Genomic DNA, 19989 nt, shown 5'->3' with positions numbered 1-19989 from the left:
AGCATAGTACAGTACAGCAATATACTTTTACGCACTACCCTCTGCTTGCCACCACGTAGGCATGCACCCATATGACAATTTGTCTGTGCAGGACGGTCACCCATGCAGCTTGTACGTACCCAGGCTGAAACTGCTTAACTGATGCAACCTAGTATAGATACTCATATCCATTGGCGGCCATAAATAATTAGTGGAAATTCCACATGTCTATGGCATGGGCCATTTTGGGCATATTGCCTTCCGACAAAGTGGTTTCCAAAGAGAGTTTATCTTCAGGAGGGTTCAGCTTTTGGTTCCAATCTCTATTCACATTTTTCGTGGTTCTTTTTTATTGCAATGTGGGAGGAAGTCTGAATGTCTGGGGAAAACCTACGTCCACATGCTGGGAGGAAACACTTAAACTCACTTGCTGTACTGCCTCCCACAGCCACCTCGTTGCTATGCGACATCAGGTTTCCTGTTCATCGAAGTGAGATATGTGTGTCTGTTAAAATTAGTGTTGGGATTTGGTTATCTTGTGTTTATACATCCCTGAGCAAGTGGTGGAAATTCCACATTCTGATGGCATAGGCTGACCACTTTCTCACGGTTAACAAGTACTTAACACATGAATGCTTTTTAAAAGCATATTTGTTCAACATTGTGGTTTACGTAAAAATGCAGCAGCCGTACATTCAGTTGTTTATTTGTGCTAGTCTCTAAACACATAAATGTCTGGCAAAACGCAGCCAAACCCAGTGATTATGTGACCACTCCAAGCAGGAACATTCCTCCTGTGGGCCATATCGTCGAGGAGTTCTTACAATCCATGTCAGCCTAACTCCTGCCTCCAAAGGCCACGTAATAAGGCCACGGTTCGACAGCGTGTTTAAATCGTAGTCTCTCAAATGGCAATAATACGACCACGTGCTCAGGTGAGCGACCCCCAGGGCTTGTCAGGTGTTGTAGGCATGGGACTGTGCAGTGTCCAGGAAGGTAGCAGTGTTGAGTGCCACCCCCTCAAAATTTCCTTCAACACAAAAGGAGAAACACACGGAACCTGCTTGCCCCGAGTATGTATCCCTATTCCTCTTATTTTGAAAAAAAATAGGTTCTTCAGCTCTGGACTTGGCTCCTTGGTTTTGTCACGCCCTGTGTGCGTGCGTTCTGTTGTCTGTCAGGCGGAACTTGCTTCTTTCATGGTGATCCTGAAGGTCTGACTCTGAATAAGGTTCCTTCCTTTTGGAATATATTGTATGCTTCCAATGGTTTCAATACCAGTCGTTGGCTGGTCGCTGCTATTTGTATACACAATATTGTTTTACATTTTAATTGCAGTAACTACAACATGAACTTGACCCTATTTCATTCAAAAGGTCTTTATAAAAACGGTTTAGTTTGTGATAAATACAGTTTTTTTTTTTTATCACTGCTTGGAATTGCACTGGAAGTGCATAGGGTTGGAGGGCTGTCCCGTGGAGGGCCTTGTGGAAACATCTCTCTCTCTCTTCAGCACCCTATTGGAGTGGTTGTAGTTAGCTCTTCCTGGAGAGAAGGGGCACTTTGCATTTTATTTTTCATTTATATCCTGGGATTTCCCAACATTAGGGAAGGGGGCGCTCCCCAAGGCACAAAAAACTTCGTCTCATATCGGTCTTTTCTCCTTTGAGAGCAAGGGTTGGGGTGGTGGGGTACATCTTTTTGGGTTTTCTGAGCATTTTTACTCGATGCAGGTAAATGTATTCTTCGTGCAAGGTAACTGGTGCATTAAGCACACACATCAGAAAGAAGGTAGGATAGTTTATTTCGTTTCATTTAATGTTCACGTATGCAACATGAGCCGATAAATAATTGATTGCAACTGATGCCGCTTATTTCTGTATGTATCTTCTTACCAACCTTGTATGAAATCTAAAATAAAATAAGCAGAAAGTATTTCTCATTCTCATATTTGTCCCTCCACATAAGAAAAAAAACATTAAAGTATGTTTGTAACACATCCCATTATCCACACAGCCTGCTTGGAAGATATATAGATTGATTGGTTTAATCTATCAATTTTTGTTTGTCTCACATGTTAGCTGCATCATCATTCGATGTATAATTCACAGTAGTTTCAGGTAACTCACTTCTCCGTGTGGATCTTGTTACCTGACCTGAACATACGTTGGTTTGCTCAGGAGGATCTATTCACTTTTTGTGCGTTTGGTATTTCTCCCTTTGTTTTGGGAAAAGAAATGCCGCTTGACATATGTGGGGTATGTAATGGATACACCCTGCGTCCTGGATATTGCGATTAGCCTTGATCCCACACGTTTGGTCATCCGATAAAACCAATGCATCTAGACAATGGGCTCAGTTTAACACGTAGGCTTTCGCAACCAATGTTATCCATAATAGAGGTTTATGGGTTAGATCGCATGCATATAAATGTATTGTTAAACCCGCCACCACCCGGCACAGCCAATTAGTAATGTTTGTCACGTAAATAAAACATTCAAATTGATTACTAGGACAGCACACCGATGTGTTGGAGAGGAAACCCACAACATTTACAATTTCGGGTTTACTCTCCAACACACAGGTGTGCTTGACTAGTAACGAATTGGCATGTTTTGTTTACGTGACAAACCTTAGTAATTGGCTGTGTCGGGTGGTGGCGGGTTTAACGACACATCTATATTTACCGTGGTGCTTGGCTGACACCTGGGAATCCCTAAAATAAAGTTTTACATCAGAGAAACGTATCAGCAGCACATTAGAATACCCCACCAACTCATGATCACATGTGAATTATAGATATCGCCACAGTGACAACAGTCACATCTTTTTGCTGATAGCATCATTTTCACATTCAAAAGTCAAAGTACTTATTTCTGCTGGCGTTTCAGAACCAGCAGTGGAAATTATTTATTCTTATGGTGTGGGACCAGTCTATCTATAGTACAACCACCGTTGAAGTGGTTATTATTTTATTTACCCTCTAGGGTTAATTGGCTATACAGATTAGTAAAATGCATGCCCATCTGTCTGTGTGCAAACTTCTATACCTACAGAAATGGTGAAATACATTCTACAAAAATGTGTATAATTAAACCAATGTGGACAGCTGAGGATTAGAGCACTGTGAAAGTGGTTGGCTGACTTTCGACCTACATGGAATTAAAATTGATGTGTGAAAATGCTGGGAGCTAACCAACGTCAACGATTACAAGAGAGCCCCTTACGTGTTTAGCATCGCATTTTAAAAGCAATTATCAGATTAACATTTACTTCCATTAGCCACTTGGCTTACATTTGAGGTCACTTGTCCTATCCTAAACTGGGTTTCTTGACAATACGTATGTAGAGGAGTAGTATGGAGACGTGACGTCATACGCGATGTGAGGTGCGATGACGTCATGTCACCTGGGGGTACTTAAGGGAGGCCCCGTGACAAAAGCGGGGTCGTTGTGGGAGCCCGGGATGGAGAGTGGTTGAAGAGAACCGAACAGACAGCCAGGGGTAGAGCTCAAGAAGTGTGTAGAAGCCGGCTGTAGTTACGGGAGGTGCTGCTCTCCTCGGTCGGTGTTGGCTGAACCCCCGTCCCGACTCAAGTGAGAGAGCCCGAAGAGACAGCCCAGGCTAGCAGTAGATAGAGCCACGGGTCCACGTGAAGGACTGAGTGTAGGACACCTACCCCTGGTGTTACTTACCACCTTCATTGTTAATAAACCGGCGCAAGCCCTTACCTGAAGACCTGCCTCCGCGTCGTCATTCACTACACAACACATAGTCTGCATAACTTACATGGATTGGCTAATGTGATATGTAATAACAAATTAACAGCCCCTTTATCAACCGACTGCTGGATGAATTCCTACAAACGCTGTCGGTCAGCGAGGTTGTTCATGCATCATCAGGCTGGTCTATGCGAGTTGGTGAAGGTGGGATGGGTAAGGGTGTGGACCAATGCCCGATATCACGCGCCACTGATGTTAGCCAGTGGCTGTGAATGGAATTCAGGTCACTGGGTGCATAGCGCAGTGCGTGAATCACCGCATCACTACGCCACCTCCAATGTGATATGTATGTTATCATTATTAATGTCTACCGTATATACTATTATTTATTCAGGCGTAATAATGCTACATGTTTCTACATTATTGTAAAACAAATGTATTTTCTGTCTTTATTTTGCTTGCAGTGGAATTTGCTGTCTTCCTCTGCTTTTTTAAAACCCAGGAATCTCGACGAAACAGATAACTTTAGTCGTAACGATGCTCTTACCTGCATGGCTATAAAAGGTCAACTGTCATCCAGTTAACTGTACACATCTGTCGGATCGATCAACATTTACCTTGCACGTTAAGTCAACACTTTGCTGATTGTGGCTCTTTAGGGGACTAATCATTGGCTTTCTAATTAACGGTGAGCAGTTAATTGGGAAGGCGGCCTGTAAATTGGACCCCGAGGCTAAATCCCCACACAATGCTCACATCAGGGGTCAGGAGGAGTTAACGTGGGGAGAGTGGGGGGTTGGGTTAGTGGGAGGGGCGGGCGTTGCAAAACGCATTCCCAAATGTATTTAAAGCCGAACGTTAAACCATCAAAACTCTGGGCGTGAGTGGAACACGTGTTAACCGCACGTGAAGCAGCCCTTCAGGTTAATGGCGAGACTGGCATTCTCGGGCTGGTGATTGGATGGGTGAACCTGCTCGTGCACGTGGCTATGACTGCACACACATGCACACACTGGTGCCAAATGTACGTTGCTCTTTGCGTGTAAAATTACTCGTATTGTTTTCCAGCCTGCATGCACTGTTAAAAATAATACTGTCATTTTATATAGCGTCATTTATGCTAATAGCATCCCATAACGCTTTTCTGCCTCGTGCGTTTCCCATAATTTGCAGGAGATTTACCAAGGGCTGCACAATCAATTCAATATTGCACGGCAACATTTCACGAAAGTTTAAGCATTCTTGATGCAAGGGTACCTAATAGAAATATAACTGTATTAATTAAACAATGTATACTGGACGAAATTGTATATTCAAATTACTCGCGATCATCACCCCTCCCGCGGGAAACTTGGCAGGACCCTCCTGAAAAAGAATCATGAGAATCAGTTAGGCGTTTCTGAGTAAGGCAAGCTTAACTTAAGCTTTGTAAGGTAGTGGGGTGACCATGAAACAACAGCTTTAACAACTATAGAAGTGTGGAAATGCAACACAGAATTCATGTGAATTTCATGAAGCAGTTTCCGCTTGGGCTTCCGGATCTTTAAGCGATGGCTTCCGATTGCATTTTCATCACCATCACCACCATCATCGTCAAGTACAGTTTAAGAAGTACTAATACTTAAACATCCCAATGCAGAAGTATCCTGAAGAAAAAAAACGCCTTGACATTCAGAGGCTCTTACGGATAACTAAAGAGTTTCTGTTTCGTGTTAATATAATGAGCTAGATTATATGGAGTCGAAGGTTCAATTCCTGCAATTGTTCATAATTTATAAATAGGGAGACAAAGGTGGCAAAGTGAGCGTGGTGTTGGCCACATCATCCCTATGCATGATGCCATCCTTAATAGGTGCTTGCTAACAGCATGTGTGCCTGCAGTTTAATACAATATGGTGTGGGACCATCAAGATGATGTGGGATCATCTTGTATTGTTCGAAATTCATGTTCTTACGCAGTTCATTATCGAGATGCTTACAATGAAAACACAACAATCCGCACACCTTTGGAAGTGTTGGCCCGGGTGCCACTTTCATCCTCAAACAAACTAAATGCAGGTTTGAGGAAGGGCCACAGACAGGTGAACGATTATTTTTCGGAAATGAATATTGTGCGGGCATGGGGTTGTTTGTAATCGCTCGGCGTTAACGTCTGTTTGAAGTTTCTGCCGAGAGGAAGGGTAACAGCAAAACAGCCCGCTCAATCCCAGAGGGAGTCGCGGAGTGTTTGGGGTTGGTGTTAATGAAAAGCAATTGAGTGAGCCCTCATGTTTACTGAGGCGTTCAATCCGTTGACGCCAACAATATTAATCATTCGTGGAGTGTGCAGGAAAGCCTTTAATGGGATGAGTCTCAAGGCTTTTGTTTTTCGCCAGAAGTGTGTTTGCTGAGGATGTTTGGCCATTTACTTTATAGCGTTGGTTCTCAACTGGGGGTACGTGGAACCCGTCCCCCAGGAGGTACGTGGCAATGTCCCAGGTGGTCCGTGAGACGATTTATGAATGTGTGAAATGATATCATACGTGAAAGTCATTGGTGATGAATAATAATGTACGAATCTGCAAATATTAAATAACTACGATACATTTTTAAATCCATATGGTAACATAGAACGATATGAAACACCTTTCTAAACTCATTGATCAGAAGCAATGTGATTTCCAAGCGTAATCAGCGACCGTGAAGCAAATTGCGTCACGCAGAGCGTCGGTTTTGTATTATTATTTTATTTTTTATTACACGCTTTTATTTAACTCACTCTGTTGTATCCTCAAATATTGTAACACAATTTTTACCCACTTCCCAATGTCGTATCGACTGCAAACTTGGTGTACTTATGTCATACTGATGATATTACTATATTTTATCATAAAAAATAAAACAGATTTATTTTAAATAATATTTTTTATATGTTATGTTTCGGCTTGGGTCTAATTGTCCACGCTCAACTCACGTTGGCTGTAATACACCACGGTGGTCCTTTACGTTATGGCAAGCCTCGGGGCCACTTCCTGGAGTCGTAGAGTTCTTCCATTACTCGTACGGTACATTTCATTAAAGCGTCTTTAAAAAAAGTATTTTTAAATATTACTTATTCGCTTGCAGTTACTCGCGAGTAAGGATACCTCACAAAATGGACAATTGGTTTAAAATATTGACGTTCATTATTCGTACATTTATTATCTCAGAAGCATGTTGGGTCAGATGGCAAGTGGGTGCTCGATTGAAACAAAATTCAACAAGGGAGACAAAAACATGTTGAGAGCCACTTCTTTCGGGATTGTTTTTTTTTGTCAATTGGGAGGAAACCGGAATACCTGGAGAAAACAAACAAACAAACAAAGCAGAGTCTCTCTGCTCAAACAAGCAATGATCCACTTAGGTAACTTGAGCCAGTGGTGGAAATTCCGCGTTTCCATGGCAGGACCAGTCTTCATCCTATACCTATAGGAGGATGACCACTGCTCCTAAAGTAGAAGATTAGTGCTGGATACAGCTGCATTTGCAAATGTAATTTGTAACTTGAATTCCTTACCAATGTATCGATGGTTACATTTTATTATGCGATTTTATTGAGGGACTGTGTGTTGTCTTGGCGTGGTGTGGGACTGTTTTTTCTTTTGTTTTGCTGCATTGCCTAAGCTTTCGGAATTGGTGTACTTATTCAATGTATCAATCGGAATTATTTATTTCTATGTATATATATGTTTGCTTTCCCGCACTCCTATAGTTTTTTGAATGTATATTCTTTGTTTCTTTCGGTAAAGTCACGTATATAGAAAAATAATCATAATCGGAGTGAGTGTACTGGCAGTCTATAATGCAGACTGTAGCCTGGTTATTAAGTTTGGTGAGTGTACTGGCAGTCTATAATGTAGGCTGTAGCCTGATTTACATTATAGACTGCCAGTTCACTCACCAAACTTAACAACTAGGCTACAGTCTACATTAGTGGGTTTTTTGTTTCTTTCTTATTTTTATTTTATTTTTCTTATTTTTTATTTTTATTCACTTTCTTTTTATTATGATTTTCTATCTCCGTGACTTTACCGAAATAACCAAAGAATATGACTTCCTGCAGTCACGAAAGTTTTAAGTCAAATTTTTTTTCATTGTTTGTTGATGCGACTTTCTGACCCACCCTTACAGCACATTTGTGAAAAAGAGCTTCATAGCTCATCGGATTTCTTCAGGGTAGATAAACAAATTGCTGAAACACAAATTAAACTCACCAGTCAGAAACCTGGTGTTCCACACACACAATCATTACATCTGTGTGTGAACTAGCAATCCCACTTCTGAGTCACTTGGTTACAAGTGTGAATGACCATGCAGTAGAAACCTCTCCACATGCACCTGAAATTCCGAGAGAAAATACTTCTTGCACACATTGATTGTTAGAGTCATTGTGAGATTTTGAATGCAAGTTTAAATGTTTTTTATTCTAACAAACACACGCGTGCTTCCATCCACGCATACAATTTGGCATTTTTGTGAGATGTGTGTAGACACCAGTATAGCAACGATTTGTGCGTTGCATTGAGAGACCTGGGTTCGATTCCTAGGCATACACATCAGCAGTACTCACTGCTCCTAGGCTTAGCTTTAGTTTGTTCGGCCAAACTAAAGCTAAGCCTTAAATGGAGTGCCCAGCGTGGTGCGTCGAGCACTGGTGAGGCAAAGTACTTGGCCACACCATGGTTTGGGACATGAAGTTGCTTTCTAAGAGCACTTGCACCTATACCATCTACAAGACGAAACAAGGGATTTTTTTTTCGATTTAAAGTTTTCGTGACTGCAGGGATTCCTCTTCTTGCTTCTTTCGGTAAAGTCACGTAAAAGGGAAATAATAAAATAATAAAATTAAAAAATAATATAATTCTCACGACGTTTCGGCCACAACGCAAGCAGCCGTCCTCAGGTGAAGAACAGGTCTGTCGGCCATTCAGACGCTGTCTTTCCAAGGGATGTTTGTAGAAAAACATGTTTTAAGGGCTGTGAATTAGCTTTACACGTGAAATATGTATTATTGATTTATATACTGTATGTTATTAAGGACCGATGGATCACTGGGTTCACTCAGGCAGTGTTTCGACAAGGCATGGCTTGCTGATGACTCCCATTGGCCATTGAGGTCCGCAACCGACTTGTACATCCTGCTACACGCACGTCATTGTCCTGCAGTGGGTGGGTGTCTCACTTTGGTTTTCTTCGCTGCGACAACTACCAAACCACCCTTCCAAAATTGCTGGATTACATTGTAGGCGTGCGTCACGACATCCGGTACTGCGCGTCCCATGCCTCGCCCTCGTAATTTTTAACCGTAATGACCCCCGAGACTATCCTGGCATTTGGGCCCTGCGTAATGGTCGAGAATTGTTGTATTATTATTAGAAAAATAGACGCAGGTGGCTTTTAAGCCACGTAATTTTGGGCTCACTGAGCAATGTAAGCAATGGGTGCAGAACATCAATTATAGGGTAAAAACAGCTTAAAGCACTCCTTTCCAGTGACACTGGCCATTCATCACGAAACGCTTTACAGGCCAAGGGAATGGCTATGTGGAACATCAACAGCCTCAATAGTACCACCATTATGACATTTTCTATACACCGTTTTTAACACCATGACATCACCTCAAGCTGATACACAATATAAATCAAAGTTGAATTGTTTCCAGCTCTGATAAGCCACAGGTCAGTGCTCTCCTCCACGAGAAGCCCTCAACCATTGGTGAGAATTCTACATTCCCTCGGCAGTGGCCATGAGATAATCACATTTGACTTCCCATGAACTGGTCCAAATTGTATTGATCTCAGATAGATAAAAGGTTAATATGGTCCACACATTAGGATTTTAACTCGCATTCCAATTACATCTAGGTGTTCTAACCAGTGTCACCTCGCCAGGAGATACGCATATAAACTCCTTTTTAAATACATCTCAAGTTTTTAAATCACTCAAGGCTCATTTACAATGCACTATAGTTAATATTTTTTTGGCTATCAGATCAAGATGTTATCATGGCCAACGCCATTGATGCCACCATCTATTAGCAATGCAACTTCTGGCAAGAGAAGGCAGCAGTGACTGTGCTTGCTTCCAGGTTCTGGTCGTGGAGTGTATGGCTGTATGGAGGCTGCATCTCCGAGTGTCATCCTTTGATGCCTGTTTTTTTCTGTTGAATAATTTAGTTATATTTCTATAAAGATGCGTTTTAGTGGTTAATTTCAGTTGGTTGTGTGACTATATTTCAAAGGTTAAATTATACAGAGGATGCTGATGGGAATGAGGCCTACTCGTTTGGCTAGTCTCAGTACTCGCACATGGATAGGGGAATTAAAGGCCGACGTGATCTGTTGATAGTCATCTGTGGATTGGCAAAGAAAGGACACCAGACGCGTGATGGAAGAAGTGAGGCAGGGTTATAACCAGGGATATGCTCTCTGCTTCCAGGTCCTGGTAGTAGTCTACGGCTGTATGGGGACTGCATATGCGAGTGTGATGCTATGATTCCTGCTTTCAAGAAAGTGTTTGTTTATTTGGAATGAAGAGCCTTCGATTCATTCTCTTAACCTTCTCTACAACCATTGGGCAAACTAGTTGAGAGTATAACATCATATATTTTAAGGACGTTTGTCCTGAATTCTACCAGTTTCCCATCATCCCCACAAGCTCATTCTGATTGTCAAAGTTGTGTCCATTGGCACCTGACCCAAACATTTGCTGTCCCTACTGTCTCCAATATTTAGTTCTCCAAGACTCTCGCGTTAATTTGTATTGGTAAATGTTTCTAAAATGTGATAATATAATTCTAAAGTAAACTGAAGGAACCTGGGCAGGAAATATTATTGTAATCAGCCTTGTTTACTCATAAATTATGATCGAGCCAATTTTTCTGGACTCACTAAACGTCTTATCATTCTTTAAAATATTGTATACATATTGGTAAATAATGGCAAAACATTTCAGGATAATAGCATTACTAGTTTTTGTAATATCCTAGTGTGAAAATGCCCCCCAAAGCACTTTCGTGAAATCAGATCATTGATCCCCCCTCAATGTTTAAATTGTCATTCTGACTGAAAGAATTTAACTGAAAATTAAATATGGCCTGGTTCTACAGTACTAAAGCACAGAGGACAAAAGGAAAAGCATGGAGACGGTGACGCTGAAAGGTCCTCCCCAATCTCTGGGCGAATGACCCATCTATTCACTGCCTTTATTATAAAGGCGTGAAAACAACAGCCCCTCCCTAATTAAATCCAAACCGATTTTCCCTGGAGTGTTTTCTGATTATAGAGCAACATTCTGGTAAATACCTTACCTGGAATGCGCAACAGACGTATCACCAGTTACTGGACTTATCTTATTTTTATGTAGTGGCATGACTGCCTTCAGTTGTGGCAGCTGTTCTCTATTCCAAGCAGTGCTACCTTGTGCAACTCCTCCGACATGCAATGGCCACTTTCAGCATTTTAGCAGACACATTTCCATTGCCTTACCTGCTTTCATCTGCTTTACTGTTGTTTCAACCTCTAATCTGGTGACCTCTGGCTACAGGGTAGTCAGAATATGGTAATACAAGTAGTTTGCTGGATTTTTCACATATGTAAATATTTGAGTGTTGTCTTCATAATAAACGTTTTTGGGTTAGATCGCGTTATTTATAAATGTGTCGTAACCCTCCACCACTCGACACGGTCCAATCAGCAAAAAAAGTGTCACGTTGACAAAAGACAAACTAGTTCACTACTTTAGCCCACCGGTGTGTTGAAGCGTGAAGGTGTCGGGTGGTGGAGGGTTACGACACATTTATAAATAACGCGATCTAACCCAAAAACTTTATTATGAATATTGGTCGCGAAAGCCTACATGTTAAACTGAGTGTTATCTTGTTTGCAACGGTTTCATTCAGTTATTCCAGTTTCCTCTGGTCAGCAATGCTCAGTCGAGCGATAGAAACCTGCCTTGTCAGGAGTCCAACATCTTTCAAGGGGTTGTCTTATTTCCTTCCCTGGATAGCACTCTTCATATGTCCAGTGAAGTTAATGGTTTTTTTCTGTGCCTATTTGCCAAATAACCCATTAGAGAAAGATGAAATATAGTGAAAATCCAAATTTAATATTGTTTTTTGTGTAGTTATTGAATACTGAACTAGGTTTATTCATGAGCAGCTGAAAATTATGATCAAAATTAGAATATCAGTTGTGTTGCTTCTGTGTTTCAAACAACCACCAGGCACCGAGTCACCTGGCCATATCTAAATGCATCATCTTTAATTGTGTGACTACCATGATCTCAAAAAGAGACAAGCATCCAGTCTTACCAATCAGTTTTATTTTCATTATACCAGACAATTTTTGTCCCATCAATTTGTTCACTTATGATTGTGCGAATAGTGTGCATGCATTTCCCTATTATAAATACAATACAATGAACAAGCAACTCGATTTGAGAACAACACTTGCACACTTCATAATTTATGTATTGTATGGCGAATTTGCACATTAATAAAGAGAAAAGCAGTTTGAAAACTTTGGCAGGTTATTATTTTACACCATATACAAAGAAAACCGAATGAGGGAAACAATGCATGCAGCAACATCATGAATAAAGTTCAAATTATAAATTGACATTGCTATCATACAAACAGTTCAAAGGACGTTTCCCATAAACAATATATATACACACACATGCAATACTGTATATTAAGGCATTAAGTACAGCGAAACTACAAGGAAATTAAATTGAGGATCAATAATTTGGTTGGAACTTTATTGATCCAATATTAATCAGTCTAAACTGACGGCCTACAACAAAGTGTTAATACAAACACGGAGGTAGTTGAGAACTTTGTAATCTCGGTAATAACGTAACATGGATCATTTAAGAAGAGAGGACAGGGTGTATTGCAATAACCTGGTAGATGTTTCATAGTCTAAATAAAACCAATTATGTCTAAGTTTGGAATAAAATCCTGCCTAAATGTATTCTAGATATAATTAGGGAGAGGTTGCAAGGAGAGGGACGTGTGTAGGATAGGAGGGGAAGTTACACCGTCATTAGTGGCACTGAGGAGTGTGTCGCAAATGTAAAGACCTAAAGTCAGTTGTTGGGATACTTTCAGGAAACCTTGGATTTCAGGTTTTGATTGTTCAATAGCTGTGAGATCATGGAGAAGGAAGCAACGGTGAGGTGCAGTGGCAATGGTCAGGATTAACTGTTTCCCTTCGTTAATGAAGCCACATAAATTCCTTTTAGTATGGTTAACGAATATATATCACAGCACTAAAGCACAAATGTTGTTAATTATGCTGGCTTAATAACACCAGCAAAATTAAGTATGTTTGACACAACACTGTCGAATCTGGAGTTAATTAAATTTCCTTGCATTTTTGTTGTAACTATTCATACGAACACTGGTGGAGCCAGTGGGGGCAGAAGGGGTGGCATGTGCCCCCCCAATGATCCGATCGAAATCCCTGATTTAGATCGGATCACTGGGGTTTATTAGTAATAAATCGGCATTTTGCGACCCCCTCTGCCACTGTGTAGCATATTATTATGTGCCAGGGAATCTATGAGATGATAGGACAATAGTCTGAGTCCATAATTTGAAATAAGTAACGGCAAAGCAGTTACAAGTGACTCAGAATTGTGCGCAGTTGCGTATGGAGTACACGACTTCCCTGAAGGCATTCACCTTCAGCGAGCACGATGCCGATCACACGGTTCGAATTCGACCCTCGATCGATGGGCTGCGCTATCGCCGCGCACGCGTCGAATAAAAAGCAAGGGACAAGTCCTTACTGACTAACAACTCCTATCATTTTTCATTGCTGGAAAGGTTGCCCCCCCTCGCCCGAACTGAAAATCCTGGCTCCGCCATGGCATACGAGACCCGCCTTATAGACATAACATGTTAAACGTCTGTGCAAATTGTACATCACTGTGCAATAAACTTTGAATATTTTCACGCATCCTTTTGCAGAATCGTGTAAACAAAAATACCCTAAAAGATTACGCGATATCTCATGACCTGTACGTCAGAGGTCATCACAAAAACGTAAACACAATGACCAGAAATGGTCTTCACCTCGCAACAGCAGCAATAGAATATGGCTCTGCCAGTCCCTGCACCCACTGGCTGATATGAGCTTAACATTCCTGGGGTTGAACCATTACCTTGATCTGTGAACTTAGTGAACATTCATTTTGAAAGACATGAGTGGAAGGTATTTACCATCTCCCCAATCAGACACCTTATCATTGGATAGTGTGGGGACGTATTCACTTGCCACCGAGCGAGTTTTCTAAGGATTGATTTCTACTACAACCACCTGGGAAATTCTGTGCAAAGTTACATAATTCACAATAGGTCCACTGTATTCCAGTGCAATAACCTACATCTGAAACCGGATATAACCTGGAATTAGTAAGAGAGCACTTGGTATGTCAACAGTGATCACCCTATGGATAGAATGACCCCTGCCATGGGTATGTGGAATTTCCACTATGGAGTCAGGGTTGCCAACAGAGATTAATGTATTCACAGTGCTCCTTTAATCAAGGAAACACTGACGTTTTAAATTCGAATTGACTGAGCTATTGATCTAGGCACTTAACAGCCTCTGGATGGAGCACACACACTCAAGGTCTTCATATTCTTCAAAATTGGCCCCCATAACAAATGTTGAGTTTGGCCAATGGCTCGAGGCTGCCATTGCAGATAAGCACTACCGCATGGTTTGTTGAGTAGAAAGGCATTTAGCTCTTTACTTGATTTTGTCATGAAAAATGTTATAAAGATGAACACATTTTATTTGACTAAAAAGTAACTTTATGGCATAGACAATGCTCACACCTCTACACAATGCCCTAGCAGTGTCTTTGAAGCCAAGTGTGTACCACCTTTGATGCTGTGAAGAACTCTCTATTTTGTAGTGATTGTTTAGGATTCATTCATCATGTGCATCTATCGATGCAATGCAGGTGTCCTGTGCATTCAGAAACGGCATATACAACTAGCTTGAACAGGAAAAAAATGGCCAGTCTTCAAGATACTGGAAGCACATTGCACTGAATGAAAGCCTTCATAATCAGTTATTTTTTGTAAAATAATTTTTCAGTTTACTAAAAACAAATTATTAATTTGGTGTAACACAAGCAAACTAAGGATGTGTTTGCCATATAAATAATCAGTTATGTTTTAACTGTTTCCAGTATATATGCTTTCCACATGATTGGGGCAATTTGTCACAAAGTTTTGAGTTTAAACCTTGGCCAGCATTGATTCGACTTCTTGCCATCACCGGTCATTCTTAATAAAGCAGATTCACTCAGTGGGAAATCACAAGTGGATGTCCTATGGAGAGAATGGCCACACGAATGTGGAATTTCCACCTGTGGCTCAGAACTGCTACTTTGCGATGATTGTCACCGAACACTCGGCAAGATCAATTTATGTTTTTGACTGCATGTACTGAGTATAATCCACAATATTATCCATTATGACAGTATATGTCATTTTATCACAAGGGATCTGGCTGGATATTCGTATTGCTAAGAGCAAATGACTCACAATTGGAAAGTTGCCGGTTCAATCCTGGCCAGGGATCAATACATCCCATCATCCCTCAAGTGTTGATAAGATAGGTACAACTTTTTTGAGAAGTCAACAGATGTGTTGAATAGAGAATTGTACAATGGTATCCATTGGCTCAGGGCAGCCCAAGGAGTTGAGCATTGTCTATTGTTCATTTGAACATGAACATCATTTAACTTGACTTTGAATTTGTCATAAATTACATTATTATTTAGGAATGAATAGTAAATGTGCACAAAATGTAAATCACTGGCTTGAATTTTTTCCCAAAATATTTAAATTACAAATTCTAAAGCCTCCTACATCACTCACCATCTTCCTATGTTTCAAATGATCAACAATACCACACCTATGGATGATTATTTTTTCAAAGAACACAGAACAAAAAATAGTTTAAGGAAAATATTCTTTCATGCATCAACTTTGAGTTTCTGACAATACATTTCTCTCCACAGTGGCTGATACTTGTGGGCCTGACTCTCTGACTTCCATCATCTCAGAGAGAACAGCCATGCCATTTGCCAGAAACTCAAAGACAAGGGATGTCCGAAATCCCCCTTTAAGTCACCAACAGCTCCCATAAATACCACATCTAAAATGCTCAATTTCAGGAACAGTGTAAGATATAATTGTAGGCAGCGGTTTCAGGAAGTATCCATCCAGTGCAGATTTCGCCTTGGGTGCTGTAGTGAAAGAAGGCCTCCTGGTCACATCTCAGCCCTCATACATGGGTGGTCTATGACAAGTACACAGACACGTGAAGTCGATGCAGTTGGTGGGAACTTAGAAGTCTCAAGGCGTAGCAATGCCTACCAGCGTCCCACCTGAACGCCGGGCAGTCTGTACACCACGTGGCACCGCAAGTCGACTTTACCGCTAAACTGGCGGTAGCCCCATTAACAAGTGTCATCTTCCCAACCCCCCCCCCCACCTTCCTTTTACCATTCAAAAAATTGTCGTCAGGGGCTGCTTGAGTACGGGAATTCAGGTATGGCTTGTGAAGGGCCCAGTGTGCTCCTCGGGTCTGCAGTATCTCTGCATGGTCCTCAGCTCCCGTCTCACGCACTTAGGGCAGGGCACCGTGCTGCCCTTGCAGGCTTTGTGGAAGACGGCTTGGCATCGATCACACCTGCAAAAAACACATTCTGTCAGTGTCCCTCTTGCTAACATTGACCACATCACGCGCAGGGAGAAACGCAGTACTACGATGGTGGCAACAAGGCCTTTTATTTTCAGCCATCTGGCCTGGGGTAGTGCTGTGGTTGAAGCGCTCGAATTGCAATTGAAATGTCTCAAGCTGAAATCCCTGTAGGGAATTTATTCAAGCCATCATGCCTTCAGGATCGATGAGATTAGTACAACTTTGGGGGGAAAAGTCAGCAGTCGTCATCCTCAAAAAGTAACCTCCACCATTGCTAGAAGCATGTAGAATTTTCACTGCTGACTTGTGGTTACTAACAGAGATGCCCAGTTGAGCATGGAGACAAGTATTCTTTTTTTAATTTGCACACATTTTATGATTTAGAGTATTTACGCGAGTTTACTCAGGACAGCCTCACCGAGTCTCAAGACTCATTTTGAGGAGGGTTCTGCCAAGTTTTCTCAGGAGGCGTGCAATGTGTTTATGAGTAATATCAATTTAGTTATTTGCAGGTAACAATTGCCTAGCAAACAACTGGTCTTGTATAATATGCAAATCAGTGATCTATATCTGTGCACATGAATATGCATTTAACATTGCATGTAAATGGTAGGAAATTGATACGAACAAAACAGCATGCAATTAAATTGACGGTGCAGTTATGCAGAAAGCACTTAAGTGAAGATAACTGCATATATAAAATAAAATGGCGGACAAGATTTGCTGGGAAATCTAAACTCTAACCATTTAATTACCATTATACCATGGTTCTCAGTGACAGTCTGCATCTGGGTATGGCATACTGATGAGTCCTTATGTGGGAATAGTATCCAAAACTTCCATGCAAGGGAAAATAAAAATAATGTATTTATAAAAAAAGGTATGTTGGTTAAAATATTGAATCACTGCTTGTTCATAGGTACAATGGAAAAGTTACAATGATTATTTTAGAATAATTCTTATATTTGGTATATGGGATATAACACCAGCATACGTTGGCCTACTTTTACAAATTGTTATGTAGGGCTTCAGTAATTCCCCAAAGTTGCTGAAGTAGGAACTGATCTTCCAATTGTGTGCAAACTGGCTCAGTAGCGATTGCATTGAATGCGAGGCTATACAGCCCACTTCACCATTGCAAACTTTCTTTACTGAATCCTTGATGGGATTGCTGAAAGTCAACAGATACACTTTAGTATTACTGAAAAAAATATAGACAATCAATCCCCATTGCAGTTAATTTCACCAAGTTTGCTAAGTGTTAATCTTAACACCCGGGTGCTGTCAACTTTTGAAACTTAGCACAGCCGTTGTCACGATTAAGAGTTTTTAAAGAGGCCAGCACCTTCCGATGACAGATTTACCGACATTCCTAATGCTAGTGTGACAAGTGCACACAGGCAAGCACACACACACACACACCCATTTGTGTGTGTACATACATACTGACCTGCGTGTAGGTATGTCACCTTAGCCAACACTTGCAAAATAGCCACATACAAGTATACATGCGAGGCACTGGCATAAACTCACCAAGTTAACATTTTTAGGACTCGTGCGCTAACACACAAGGACAAAAATTTCCCTCTTAGCTTTGGGGAAGAGCATTGAGAGAGGACCTACTGACGAAGGGGTGGTTGCCAGCACCATGCACGCTCGGACACCTTTGTCTGACATTAACACACCACACTCACCCATGAATTAACATTAAGTCAGTGAGAGGGAGGTCAAGATCTGATAACACTTGTGAACGTGTACAGCTGGGAATAAAAACTGCACGGCTGGGATCATAGGGCAGCAGTGGATGAACCACTATCCTAACGCTCCTGATATATACACACACAATGATCCCCCGTATAGCCTTAACAGACTGTAGGGGCAAGTGCTGTTAGCGAGCACCTATGAAGGCCGGCACGGCATACGAGGGGGTGGGTGGCCAACACCATGCCCGGCCACCTTTGTCTGCCCAGTGGCGATGTTTACACATCGTACCAGGTACTCGTTTGAGGCTGAGTCGACCTAGGGGAGGCCCAGGACCAGTTCAGATAATCGTCACCGGTGATGGCTGCGAGCGGGAATCGAACCCGGGTTCGTAGCGCAGCGCGCTAACCACGACACTGCCGCTCCCCATACACACACACACACAAGACACACACATGCATTGACAAACACACACGTACCCTTAAGAAGTTAGGACTATGTTTTCCCTGCATGGAATTTGTTGAACCATTTCCACTGGTTCAGTCCTGAATTCTCTGTTCACATTGGGTCACTTTCTTCTTGCCAATGCCAACCGGCATGACCAGATGGGGTCGTGCAAACAAACGGGCGAGTGTGGGGGAGGAGGGAGAAAGGGGGTGACAGAAAGAGGGAGAGAAGGAAATGGGCCACCTACGCCAAGGCTTGTAGGACCACACAATAGCCTTTGTTTTGCCTTGTTATTGTGGTAGTTAGCAACGGGTCTTAGCCTAATGGTTGTTCACACAATGGTGCCAAATTCAAAAGAGCACTCCCCAAACATGGGCAGCATTCAGGCAAGCATTGATTTATTCGTCTCCTTTATTTGACCAGGTTAGAGTCCATTGAATTACACAGTCTCCTAGGCCTTATGTTATATTAGGATGGCTATTATTATTGTTTTTTTTAAGTCAAAAGTATACCCTTGATTATCTCGAATGATGGCCATAAGCTAGTGGTGGTAATTCCACATTACTATGGTAGAGGCCAGTCTCTCTGGAAGGACAACAATAGACATGTTATACCTGGTACACTTTGTATCGCCCACAAAGGGATGATGGGCCGAGTCAAAACTTGATGGGGAGCTTAACTTAAGGCCTTCTGAATGTGAATGTTCTCCAAACACAGTTCCACCTACTTAAATAATAAAAACACATCTGATCTGCAGTCTATAATGTCACTTTACAGCAGAGAGCACACATTGGTTTTCTTCCTCAGAAATTACCAGGGCACCATCATAGCAATTCAATAAATATCTCAATATATTGGCTTTGTCTCGACGTTGCTGATGTTAACACACAGTACCAGTCACTCATGTAAGGCCGAGTCAACCTAGGGCTGGCCCAATTGCCACTGAAGCGCAAAGGGTAAAATGCAGGATGCTGTGATCGCATTACGAGCCACCGTGTCACTGACCTGTACATACGTACTCATATACACATACGCCCAACCATACACATGATTTCAGTAGAAATGGAGAATAAAAACTGACAAGAGGAGAAATTATAATAGATAGTTGCTACCTAGTATTTTTTTTATATTCTTGGGTCTTTCGGTAAAGTCACATTACCAGGACACCATCATAGGTTCAAATAAAGTAACAAAAATAACAAAAAACTACGACCTTTCGATCGCAACACAAGCAATCGTCATGATGATGATTGCTTGTGTTTTATTGTTTTATTTTAATTATTTTATTGTTTCTCTTCTACTTGACTTTACCGAAATACCCAAGAATATGAATTCATGCAGTCACGAAAGCTTTTTGTTTTTTAAGAAAACATCAAGAAAGCTTTAAGTCA

The 19989-nt window shown here is 41.4% G+C and overlaps 2 protein-coding genes across 3 annotated transcripts in view; both read right to left on the bottom strand.

The window, feature by feature from the left end:
• LOC133344908 (uncharacterized) overlaps positions 1-19989 on the bottom strand; it is an 842858-nt gene that overhangs the window by 452637 nt on the left and 370232 nt on the right. The gene's annotated exons all lie outside the window — the stretch shown is intronic.
• Positions 12020-19989, bottom strand: part of LOC133344899 (pleckstrin homology domain-containing family M member 1-like) — a 61938-nt gene continuing 53968 nt past the window's right edge. The window contains 2 exon segments of the mRNA XM_061555212.1: positions 12020-16316; positions 16318-16438. Coding sequence (XP_061411196.1) covers positions 16269-16316; positions 16318-16438 — 169 coding nt within the window. The 3' untranslated portion in view covers positions 12020-16268.

Source organism: Lethenteron reissneri, chromosome 20 (genome assembly GCF_015708825.2).
Source record: "Lethenteron reissneri isolate LAM-NWPU_2019-01 chromosome 20, ASM1570882v1, whole genome shotgun sequence".
Taxonomy (NCBI): domain Eukaryota; kingdom Metazoa; phylum Chordata; class Hyperoartia; order Petromyzontiformes; family Petromyzontidae; genus Lethenteron; species Lethenteron reissneri.
The sequence above is the reverse complement of the archived record's forward strand: the minus strand, read 5'-3'. Positions and strand labels throughout refer to the sequence as shown.